General features: G+C 41.9%; 1 protein-coding gene across 2 annotated transcripts in view; it reads right to left on the minus strand.

Annotated features, from left to right (window-relative positions):
• Positions 1–13128, minus strand: part of PLCH1 (phospholipase C eta 1) — a 248057-nt gene that overhangs the window by 40614 nt on the left and 194315 nt on the right. For both annotated transcript variants that reach the window (XM_029072294.2, XM_029072286.2), the window contains 2 exons: positions 10799–10970; positions 2519–2626 (listed from right to left, as the gene is read on the minus strand). In XM_029072294.2, the coding sequence (XP_028928127.1) occupies positions 2519–2626; positions 10799–10970 (280 nt within the window). The remainder of the gene's footprint in view (positions 1–2518; positions 2627–10798; positions 10971–13128) is intronic.

Below are 13128 nucleotides of genomic sequence, written 5' to 3' on the forward strand. Positions count from 1 at the left end.
CTGTAAAATGGGGATTAACTGTGAGCAGTGCTCTGCACATAGTAAGCGCTTAACAAATGCCAACATTATCATTATTATTAAATACATGGTCTTTCCTCTTTCGACTGGGAGCCATGAGTGGGACAGGGACTGTATCTGATCTCATTACTTTATATCTACCCAAGTTCTTATTCATTCATTAGACTGTATTTATTGAGCACTCACTGTGTGCAGAGCACTATATTAAGCGCTCGGAAAGTACAATTCAGCAATAAAGAGAGAGACTCCCTGTCCACACCAGGCTTACAGTCTAGAAGGGGGAGACAGACAACAAAACAAGTAGCACAAAGTAAGCACTTGACAAATCCCACAATTATTATTATTATTATTATTAACAATAATAATGATTCAACTGGTTATTTTATATACTTAATTTCTTGGGCCTCTATCACTGTACTATTAAGCTTCTTTCATTTTACGTTTGGTAATCTTTCCACATTTTGCTAAAAGGAATCTGACGGAAGGTATTACATCTGGTTGTTCCTTTATTATTCCCCACAGCTTGTCGAGTGCTTTGCACTCAGTAGCACCCAGAAAATACTGTTGACCGATCAAACGACAGCTTGGTATATAATAGGTAAATAAACATTCTTGCTGCATGGGTATGCATAGAATACTCCATGACCTATGCACCAAATCAGGCTCTTTTACCCATGAAAGAGATAATTAAATGACATTCATCACTTCTCCCAACAGGAAGAATCCAGTTTACAATCATACTATAAAACATCCACTATCTTTTCCAGAATTATAAGCTTAGACAAGAGATGGGAAAGATTTCACAGAGCTCACTTAGAAATCCTCCCACTTCAGTCAAGAGAGGATGGGAATGCTAATATGATATGATAATCACAATAATACCTTGAATTTATGAAATACCTATCTTCTGGAAAATGCTCAAGATTGGAAAGTTGTTTTTAAAACATGAAATATGAAAAAACACAAGGATTATGCTTTCATTATCTCCTTCCTCTCCCACAGTTTATGAATTGTTAAAGAGGCTGGCTTTTTATCCATCCAGAGAGAAAAGGTGGAACTGGACAATGAAGAGACTAGATCATTTGTATTTTACTTGGAATATTATCCTCAATACACCTCACAGTCAGGGCTGTGATCAACCCACTGAACAGGCTGACAAGTCAGAAGTGCTTGGCTGAGAACTTCACAGATGTACTTGGAAGATTTATAGGAGGATTTCTTTCAAAAGAACACAAGGCAGAAAGCAGTGTTGGCCAAATAACACAATAGATTTCTCTCAACATGAATGCAAAATGGACCAGAGTGCAGGAAGGGATGAAGAGTGTGGTGAAAACCCCCAAATTATGCACAAAATGGAGATATGACAATTATCTCATTAAATTGATCAATGTAAATACCCAGCAAAATCCACTTGGGAGGCTGAAATTATCCAGTTTGGTAGTCTGTGGGGTTAGATTAACTGGTTGACTGTTAAATCACTGCTTCACATGCCTGAAGAGTACTTGGTTTTATTTCTGCATCAGCCTTTGACTTATTTTTGGGTAAGTTAATTTGTCTCTGTAGGATGCTGCTTAATTAAATGGATATGTTCTTTTTCACCCACTTCTGAATCCATCCTTTGTACACACAGAGTGACTTAGATTTAACAGGTAAGATTGAAAATATGACCCAGGCCAATTCAGATCTCTATGAAATAAGGAAGACCTGTCTGGCACATAATCTCAAAAAAAATCTGACAATTATTAAAAATTTTAACAGGGAGGAAATGTGGTCAACTAGGGCTAAGAGTTAGGAAACCTGTGTTCTACTTCCAAATCTTTCATTATCCCACACATTTAGTAAAGTGATTGCACATAGCAAGCACTCAATTAATGCCACTGATTGCTTATGCTGCTGTATGACCATGGGCAAGTAATTTTACCTCTCTGTGCCTCAGTTTCCTCACTTGTAAAATGGAGAGAGGGTACCCTACCTCATATTGTGAACCCTTTGAGGATCAGGGGCTGTGACTAATCCAATTATATTGTCTCTCCACAGCATTCAGCAAAATGTTCAACACAGGATAACTATGTAATACTATAATTATCATTATTATTATTATTACAATTACAGTCTGAAAAACTTTCTCCAATCTTTCCCTCACTTGCTGGTAATAGTAACACATCTGGCTAGTAGGAATATCAAGAGTCTTGAAAAGTAGAGTTACCAGTGTGGAGGATTATAGCTTATATTTGTATTGAAATTTCACTTGCCCTAATGCCCAGCATATTTTAGACCAGGCCCGCTTCATCTCAAACCTTGCACTGGGGGAGCCCAAACACGTTTTTCTGGCTAGGTTATAATTGCTAGCGGAACTCATTGTTGCATCTTTCTTTTATCAAAATCAATGAATTTTCCTTTAGTAAAAAAATTTGGAACACACTGGAGTCCACTGTTCTCTCTGAAAGCCATGTGGACCCTGAGGAAAGCTTTAACAGAAGCAGTTAGTGGTGTAACTTACATAACAGAGCTTGAACTTGCAGTCATCTTCGATTTCATCTGCACTGTCTTCATCCGAAACTTCTCCTTCCTCAGCGTCTTCCCCAAGGTGAAATGGCAATTTCTTACCCTAAAATTTACCATTCATCCCCAAAATACCCAGTTAGAAATCAGAAATAGAATCTAAAATAAGCTAAAGACATCCACATCCTTTCTGTAGCCAAACACAGTGGGATCTTTTTACATGAAGGAAAAGAGATATTCTCTTTAAGATGATTTGTTTTCATTACCCATTACACTCTATTCCCACAGGACTGGGCATTACACAACTTCCTTTTACTTCTAACCATAAAAGAAATATCATTTCCATGTCATGCCAGCTAACTTGGCAAGGAGCTTCCAGTTTTGGGGACCTGGGCACCAGTACTCATAACTCTGATTCAGGGTACACTCAGAACCTTCCACAAGTCCTATTGGCCCAGAAAGTTCCTCCTGGAGAGGTTTATTCCATCACTCCCATCATCCTTTTAATTCTTTTTCTTTCAGGAAGATGAGATTGAAGCACTACACCAGAAAAGCTTTAAGATAACCATCCCATAGTAAATTGGAATCTCGCTGTCAAACGATGACAATAACAGAGTTAATATACAGTTCAAAGGATGCTAATCACCTCCATCGAAGCTCTATCGGAAAAAACAGGAAAGAGCATGAGGCTGAAGGGGAAAGGATTTTAAGTTAGGCAGATGGAAAGCTTCCTGTCTGTATGTGTCTCTTCATTACAGGCAGTAGAGGGGATGGTGAGATAGTTACTTACCTACCTACCTTAACCTTTCTTCCACCCTCTGGGCTTTGATACTCCCTCCATCCCCAGCCTTGCAGCACTTTCCCAACCTGTATTTTATTCTATTATCTGTCTCTTCTACTAGACTGAAAGAGTAAAGGCAAGGATTGTTTCTATCTACTCTACTGTACTCTCCCAAGCATTTAGTACTGTGCTCTGCATTCATCCAATCATATTTATTGAGCTCTTACTGTGTGCAAAGCACTGTACTAAGAGCTTGGGAAAATTCAGTGTAACAACAGACACATTCCCTGCCCACAAAAAGCTGCAAAGAATAAGTCCTCAATATCTACCATTGATTACTTGAAAGGGTAAGCGAAGCCATGTCAGCAATGAAGGACTGATCAATCAATCGATCTGCATTCACTGAGCACTCACTATGTGCAGAGCACTGTACTAAGCGCTTGGGAGAATATGCAATCCCCGCACGAGGAAGAGAGATTTGGAGAGTCTTAAAGGCAATGGTTAGGATTTTCTGTTTCATGTGCAGAGAAATTGGGGCCATTGGAGATTTTTCAGGAGCAGAAAGATTTGTTGAGATCCTCTGAAGTAGAACTTTGTTCAGCATATCCAACCGGCTAGGTCAGTGGTCCAGACCAAAAAGGACTTCGATTTTCTTGAGCTCAACCTAGCATGAAATGGGGGTCTCCTTGCTCCTCAATCAATCATAGTTCATAGTGCTTGGGAGAGCACAGTACAAAAGAATTGGTAGACATATTCCCTGCCTACAATGAGCTTCCAGTTTACCTTCTCATTCATTCATTCAATCATATTTACTGATCGCTTATTGTGTGCAGAGCACTATACTAAGCACTTGGAAAGTACAATTCAGCAACACTTAGAGACAATCCCACCCTCCCACCTTGAATCTTAACCAAAACACTTTTGAGTCCCTTCCTTCTGGGGTGTGAACCACTATTCAGCAACAACTGGCTGTGAACCAAAATGCTAGATCTCAAAAGTCACTGATCCCATTTTAATCTTTTTAACCTGAAGATAACAGTTTTATAAGAAGAAAGGAAGAGGAAAAAAATTGTCAGGTGAAGAAGAGCTTGTACAGCTCATCGTTGTGAAGAATGTTGATAAAGGGCAGGATTAAAAAGAAAATGTCAGCTATTGAAATTTTGGGTGGCTCACTTTGTTTCTGACCTCTTATACTTTGTTTCTATTGGTCTCTCTTTCAAGTGACATTTAAACAATGGTATTTACTGAGTGCTCTGCCTACAGTGACTGGATTAGTACAGTGACTGGCAGAGCACTGTACTAAGCGCTTTGGAAAGGAAAATTACAACAGAGTTGGTGGGCATGTTCCCTGCCCACAAAGAGTGAACTGGCTAGAGGGGGAAGGCACATATTAAAATAAATTATGAATAATTACATAAGTGCTATAGGGCTGAAGGTGGGGTGAATATCAAGTACTTAAAGGGTACAGATCCAAGGGCATGGGTGGTGCTGAAAGGAGAGGGAGTAGAAGACATGAGGGCCTAGTCAGGGAACACCTCTTGGAGGAGATGTGATTTCAATAAGGCTTTGAAGGTGGGGAGAGTGATTGTGTGATGGATATGAAGAGGGAAGGAGTTCCAGGCCAGAGGTAGGACTTGGGCAAGAGGTTGGCGGCAAGGAAAACGAGATCAAGGTGAAGTGAGTAGGTAGGCTTTACAGAAGCAAAGTGTGAAGGTCCGGTCTCCCCCCCTAGACTGTAAGCTCACTGTGGGCAGGGAATGTGTCTGTTTATTCTTGCACTGTACTCTCCCAAGCTTAGTACATGACTGCACACAGTAAATGCTCAATAAATATTATTGAATGAATGAATGACGGAAAGAAATTAGTGAAGTACAGTCCAAAGAGGAAAGTTGACTGGGTACCTTCAGAGTGCTTAAAGAAATCTGTAAAGACCCAAACTAGTCTTTAGGGCACAAGCTTCATGCCACTTTGCTTCCGACCAAATGGAAAGTTGGGGCCATTGATTATCTGGGCTATTTGGACTTTGCTCCTACAATCCCCTGTGCAACACTGTAATCCAGTAAAATATGGTAGCTTTAGGTATAGGTGGAATATAGACAACTGCCCCTCCTTCAAATTAATCACGACCATCCTTCCCGTCTCTCAGGCCCGCAATCTCGGTGTCATCCTTGACTCGTCCCTCTCGTTCACCCCACACATCCTATCCGTTACCAAGACCTGCCGGTTTCACCTTTACAATATCGCCAAGATCCGCCCTTTCCTCTCCACCCAAACGGCTACCTTACTGCTACGGGCTCTCGTTATATCCCGGCTAGACTACTGTGTCAGCCTTCTCTCTGATCTCCCTTCCTCCTTTCCCGCCCCGCTCCAGTCTATTCTTCACTCCGCTGCCCGGCTCATCTTCCTGCAGAAACGATCTGGGCGTGTCTCTCCCCTTCTTAAACAACTCCAGTGGTTGCCTATCAACCTCCGCTCCAAACAAAAACTCCTCACTCTAGGCTTCATGGTTCTCCATCACCTTGCCCCTTCCTACCTCTCCTCCCTTCTCTCTTTCTACTGCCCACCCCGCACGCTCCGCTCCTCTGCTGCCCACCTCCTCACCGACCCTCGGTCTCGCCTATGCCACCGTCGACCCCTGGGCCACGTCCTCCCGCAGTCCTGGAACGCCCTCCCTCCTCACCTCCGCCAAACTGATTCTCTTCCCCTCTTCAAAACCCTACTTAAAACTCACCTTCTCCAAGAGGCCTTCCCAGATGAGCTCCCCTTCTCCCTCTACTCTCTCTACCGCCTCCCCTTCACCTCTCCGCAGCTTCACCCTCTTTTCCCCCCATTTCCCTCTGCTCCTCCCCCTCTCCCTTCCCATCCCCTCAGCACTGTACTCGTCCGCTCAACTGTATATATTTTCATTACCCTATTTATTTTGTTAATGAAATGTACATCGCCTCGATTCTATTTAGTTGCCATTGTTTTTACGAGATGTATTTCCCCTCGACTCTATTTATTGCCATTGTTCTTGTCTGTCCGTCTCCCCCAATTAGACCATAAGCCCGTCAAACGGCAGGGACTGTCTCTATCTGTTGCCGACTTGTTCATTCCAAGCACTTAGTACAGTGCTCTGCACACAGTAAGCGCTCAATAAATACTATTGAATGAATGAATGTCCTTGTGTCTATCCTAGGCCTCACAAGCCCTACTTGCATGAAATTTCCAGGTCATATTAGTTTAAATTAGGGCAGGAAAAGCCATTGGTAAGAGAAGTTAATTAAAATGTACTTATGCACATACAGCACTATGAGCATATCTGTAATGAATTTATATTGATTACTATCTCCCCTCTAGACTGTAAGCTTGTTGTGGGCATGGAAAGTGCCTATCAATTCTGCTGTGTTATGCTCTCCCAAGTGCTTAATACAGTGCTCTGCACACAGTAAGTGCTCAATAAATAAGTTCAACTGATTTCCACCCTCAAAGCCTCAATGAAAGCACATTTCCTCCAAGAGCCTTTCATAACTAAGCCCTCATTTCTTCTTCTCCTACTCCCTATGTAACCTGTGAATTTGGATTTGCACCCTTTATTCACCCCTCCTCAGCCCCACAGCACTAATCTACATATCCATAATCTATTTATTTATATTTATTTATATTTATATTGATTATTTATATTTTATTATTTATGTAACCCCCTCTAGACTGTAAGCTTGTTTTGGAAAGGGCACATGTCTACCAACTCTGTTAGACTGTTCTCTCTCAAGCATTTAGCACAGTGCTCTGCACACAGGAAGTGTTTAATAAATGCTATTGATTGATTGGCATATTACAGATTTCTCTTCAGAGATGTTATGTCCGTGTGCACAAAGATATGCAGAATCCACTGGTTTGATTTTGGTCTGTGTATAACCCACCACGTGCCCTAGCATGCTATTTAGCTGGTTCTGTATTCCATAAAGACGACTTCAATAAGCATCCCTTTGTCAGGGTTGTGATGATAGACAAGGTGTTGTTGATAAACTGCTTGTTTAGAGGTGAGTAGCTCTTTGACCTCAGAATGATTTTTATCAAATTAATCCTAATATTTTTTTTCTGTGGGCTCCTTCAATCTTAAAAGGCTTGGAGGCAAAAATTATCCCATAGACAGACAATTTAGGCCTCAAGAGGCTGTCTCAATGCTGCTGTGAAGATTTTGTATATTTATCTTAATTCTCCAGGTTACCTCAGGCAGACACACACACACACAGACACACACACACACACACACTTTTTCTCTCTTTCAATTTAGACTATCTTTGATTACTTTTCAGGCTTGAAAAAATGAAATGATTACCATTGTTGACAGGTATAAAATGAATACACTTTTTAATAACATTTGTTAAATGTTTCTATGTGCCAGGCACTATACTAAGCAATGGGGGTAGATACTCTAATTAGAGTGGACAAGATACGCCAATCAGAGTGGACACCGTCCAGATCTCCATTTTACAGGTAACTGAGGCCCAGAGAACTTAAGTAATAATAATGGCATTTATTAAGTGCTTACTATGTGCAAAGCACTGTTCTTTGCGTTGAGGGGGGTGATACAAGGTGATCAGGTTGTCCCATGTGGGGCTCACAGTCTTAATCCCCATTGTACAGATGAGGTAACTGAGGCACAGAGAAGTTAAGTGACTTGCCCAAAGTCATACAACTGACAAGAGGTAGAGCTGGGATTAGAACCCATGATCTCTGACTCCCAAGCCCATGCTCTTTCCACTGAGCCACGCTCCTACCCCAAATAATAATAATGATGATGGGATTTGCTAAGTGCTTACTAATAATAATAATAATGTTGGTATTTGTTAAGCGCTTACTATGTGCCGAGCACTGTTCTAAGCGCTGGGGTAGACACAGGGGAATCAGGATGTCCCACGTGGGGCTCACAGTCTTAATCCCCATTTTACAGATGAGGTAACTGAGGCACAGAGAAGTGAAGTGACTTGCCCACAGTCACACAGCTGACAAGTGGCAGAGCTGGGATTCAAACTCATGACCTCTGACTCCAAAGCCCGTGCTCTTTCCACTGAGCCACGCTGCTTCTCCTTCTCCGCTACTATGTGCCCAGCACTGTTCTAAGCGCTGGGGAGGATACAAGGTGATCAGGTTGTCCCACGTGGGGCTCACAGTCTTCACGCCCATTTAACAGATAAGGGTGACCAAGATAACACAGCAGCAAGGAACACGATTAGAACTCAGGTCCTTCTGACTCGCAGGCCCATGCTCTATTCACTAGGCCATGCTGCTTCTCATTAAATTCTCTTGAAAAGACACTCTTTGATAAATTTGGAAAAGACCCTGGGCAAGTATTTTTCAGGCTTTTTCTTGAATTTTTCATACCATTACATATGCAAAGAGGCTTCTCTCAGAGGGGCTGCTTATAGCAAAAATGTCAAATTATTCATGTAAAATTATTATTATTAATTATTCATGTAAAAACACAAACACACACACACACACCACACACACCTTTTAACATATTGTGGATCACACCTTTCTCCTGAAAACATTATCCCACCTTGGCTTCACTGATTCTGCCCTCTCCTGGTTCTCCTCATCTCTCTGGCCATTCATACTCAGTCTCCTTCATGGGCTCCTCTTATGCCTCCCATCCCCTAACTATGAGGGTCCCTCAAAGTTCAATTCTCAATGTCCTACTGCTCTCCATCTATACCCACTCCGTTGGAGAACTCATTTGCTCCCATGGCTTCAACTACAACATCTATGCAGATGATACCCAAATCTACACCTCCAGCTTTGATCTCTTGGGCTCTCTCCAGTCTTGCATCTCCTCCTGTCTTCAAGACATCTCTACTTGGATGTTCTCCCATCACCTCAAACTTAACATGGTAAAAACAGAGCTCCGAATCTTCCCACCCAAACCCTGTCCTCTCCCTGATTTTCCTATCCCTGTAGATGGCTCCAGCATTCTTCCCGTCTCACAAGCCCTTATCCTCGGCACTATTTTTGACTCTATCTCATTCATTCATTGAATCATATTTATTGAGCACTTACTGGGTGCAGAGCACTGTACTTAGCATTCCCTCACATATTCGATCCTTTACCAAAGCCTGTTGATCCCACCTTCACAACACCACTACAATCCGCCCTTTCATTTCCTTCCCAACTGCTACCATGTTAATACAATCACCCTTTCCTGCATGGATTACTGCATCCACCTCCTTTCTGATCTCCTAGCCTTCTGTCTCTCCCCACTCCAATCCATACTTCACTCTGCTGGTGCATCATTTTTCTACAGAAACGTTTAGGGCATGTCGCCCCCTTCCTCAAAAAACTCCAGTGGTTGCCCATCCACCTCTATATCAAACAAAAATTCCTCACCATCAGCTCTAAATCACTTCATCACCTCGGCCCCTCCTATCTCACCTCGATTCTCTCCTTCTATATCCCAGCCCACACACTTCTCTCCTCTACTGCTAACCTGCTCACTGTGCCTTGATATTGCTCTCTCACCACTGACCCCTAGCCCAGGTCCTGCCTCTGGCCTGGAACTCCCTCCCTCCTCAAATCCGACAGTTACTCTCCCCTACTTCAAAGCCTTATTGACGGCAATCTCCTCCAAGAGGCCTTCCCAGACTAAGCCCCATTTTTCCTCATCTCCCACTCCCTTCTTCATTTCCCTGACTTGCTCCCTTTGTTCTTCCTGGCTCCCAGCCCCACAGCCCTTGTATACATATCTGCAATTTTAATTATTTGTATTGATGTCCTCTCTCCACCCCTCACCAGATTGTAAACTCATCTATGGGCAGGGAATTTGTTCATTGTTGTACTGTACTTTACCAAGCACTTAGTACAGTAAGCACAGATTATAATTATGATAGAATGAATGAATAATGGATCCTGTAGGACATTTTGCCTGTTCTGCACTTGGGCTCTGCTTTGAAGACTACTTTTTTTGCTTACATAACCACAGCTGGTCAACCGTGAAGGAGATACTTGGAATTGACAGACTGGAGCTTGGACAAGCGGGAGAGAAAGGAGGGGGAGAGGAGGGAGGGGGGGAAGAGAGAGAAAGAGAGAGGAAGAGGGAAAGAGGGAGGAAGAGAGTGGGAAAGAGAGAGGGGAAGGGGGAGGGAGAGATAGAGAGAGAGAGGGAGGAAGAGAGAGGAAGAAAGAGATGAAGAGAAGGAGAAGGAGAGAGGGGAAAAGACAAAGAGGGAGAGGAAGAGAGAGGGAAAGAGAAGGAGAGGGGGAGAAAAAGAGGGGAAGAGAGAAAGAGAGAGGTGTACTTCATAATTTTCCTCTAGATGAACAGTTACTAAGAAAAAAATGAACATTTGAGGAACAGTGTTAAGACTTAACTGTTGAAAACAGCCCATTGTTAAAAACATACCATTCTTATGCTTCTGGAAAACCTGTTCTGAATCCTAAATAAAAAAAATTATAACAGCTAGACCATTCTAGACTGGTTATTATTTTATGCCATAACTAATAATAATAGCTCATTACCTTCACTAGGATTTTGCCTTTTAAACTTTGAGGACTAGGGAGCTGCTTGGAATCTTCTGGCTCTACAGATGACAAGTCCAGTTTGTCACCAAATATTTCCTTGAGGTATTGAGCAATCTTCTTTTGCTGCTGGATACTGCAGTGATTCTCAATAGACAATATCACCGGGAACCTGGGAGAAAATAGCAAGCATCAAAGACTTCGGGAAAAGCCGTAGCATAGTGCGGCTACGCAGTGATTTTTAAAAATGAATTACTTTTCTACCTTGCTCGTATTCTTAGCAGCAGCATTTGGGGGAGGAACAGATTTTAAATTAATGTTTTAAAATATGGAGCCAATAAATACCTCTGTGCAAAATAGAAGAGAAAAATACAAATTCATAGGGTTTGATAATAATAACTGCAATAATAATAATGGTATTTGTTCAGCACTTGCTATGTGTCAAGCATTGTTCCAAGCAATCAAGGAGATTCTGATAATCAGAAAAGACGCAGTCCCTATCCCACATGGAATTTATAGTCTAAGGGACAGGGAGACAGGTATTTAAACCCTATTTTACAGATGAGGAAAATGAGGCACAGAAAAGTTAACTGACTTGCTCAACGTCACACAGCGGACAAGTGGTAGAGTCCAAATTCGAACCCAGGCCCTATGTCTCCCAGGCCTATACTCTTTCCTAAATGTGAAGCCTATTCGTGAAGCAGCATGGCTCAGTGGAAAGAGCACGGGCTTGGGAGTCAGAAGTCATGGGTTCTAATCTCAGCTCCATCACTTGTCAGCTGTGTAACTGGGCAAGTCACTGACTTCTCTGTGCCTCAGTTACCTCATCTGTAAAACTGGGATTAAGACTGTAAACCCCACGTGGGACAACCTGATTATTTTGTATCTCCCCCAGCGCCTAGAACAGTGCTTGGCATATAGTAAGTGCTCAACAAATGCCATTAGTATTATTATTATTATTTCCACTAGGCCGCTCTGCTTTGGGCCTGTGCCAGAACCACAAAAGGGAGTAACATAGGTTTTTTTAAAAAACACTTCCCAGAAAACAAAGTACCTAACAAAAGGGAAATGTTCATATTCCATTATTTCTGATTCAGCCTGGCTCCTTGGAGACATCTGAGTGGCAAGTACGATTCAAGGTTTTCTATCATCAAAAAAGGCAAAATTAGAACCAAACTTTGAAGACACAGAAGAATTCATATTCAAACTATTGTCTTTATCCTATAAATCCTATTGGGTTTTTTCTGGAAAAAAGACAACTGATTGAAGCACGAAGTCAACCCTAGCATACCCCTTGCTGGTTAGGTATTAAATTTCATAATGCTCATTTTATCAAATCCACCATGTTAAAGCAATGGGCAGAAGGGAACAGACTGAGATGGTGACTACACCAGAGGACTAGATCTTAAATCTGACAGCATAGCTCATTACCCTCCCTCCTATTATCCCTATTTGTTTTCCTCCTTCCCTACAAAGGATATCTTTGTTTCACATACCAGGTGTTTGCTAATTTTTTTTATGGTACTTGTTAAGTGCTTACTATGTCCATTGTTGTAGTTCACTCTCCCAAACACTTAATAAGCACTCAGTAAATACAACTGAATGATTATGTGTCAAGCACTGTTCTAAGTGCTGGGGTAGGTATAAGATCAAATTGGATGCAGTCCCTGTCCCAATTCATTCAACTCAAATTTTAAAGGAAGGACTGATTGAATAATTTCCCAGTTTTCATGCATACTGCACCTATCACAAAGATTCCTGATAACCAGAATGGATGAAAAAAACAATTTCCTGGTCTGCATATCAAGGGAAATCTCTGTCCCGATTTGTCATGGTTAAAATTGTATTCTACTTTTGTTGGTAAAGTCTCACCCAGAATCTGACAACAGTGATGGACTTTCAATAATAATAATGATAACAATAACAAACAATAACAATAGGAATTGTGGTATTTGTTAAGCACTTTCTATGTGCCAAGCACTGTGCTAAGGGAGGCACAAGAGAATCAGGTCCCACATGATGTTCTCAGAGTAAATAGGAGAGAGAATAGGTATTGAATCCCCATTTTGCAGATGAGAGAATTGAGGCACAGAGAAGTTAAGTGACTTGCCCGAGGTCCCACAAAGGGTAAGTGGCAGAATAGTGATTAGAATCCAGAGCCTCTGACTCCCAGGGCAGGGTTCTTTCTACTGGGCCACACTTTTTTACTAGTGGAAACAGTTGAGATGGTGGATGATCTGCCCTGCAAGCTACCAAGCATCACCACCAGACTGCGGCAGGTCAATCAATTGATGGTTATTTATTGAACCTTACTATGTGCAGAGCTATAT

This window comes from Ornithorhynchus anatinus, chromosome 1, assembly GCF_004115215.2.
Source record: "Ornithorhynchus anatinus isolate Pmale09 chromosome 1, mOrnAna1.pri.v4, whole genome shotgun sequence".
Taxonomy (NCBI): Eukaryota; Metazoa; Chordata; class Mammalia; order Monotremata; family Ornithorhynchidae; genus Ornithorhynchus; species Ornithorhynchus anatinus.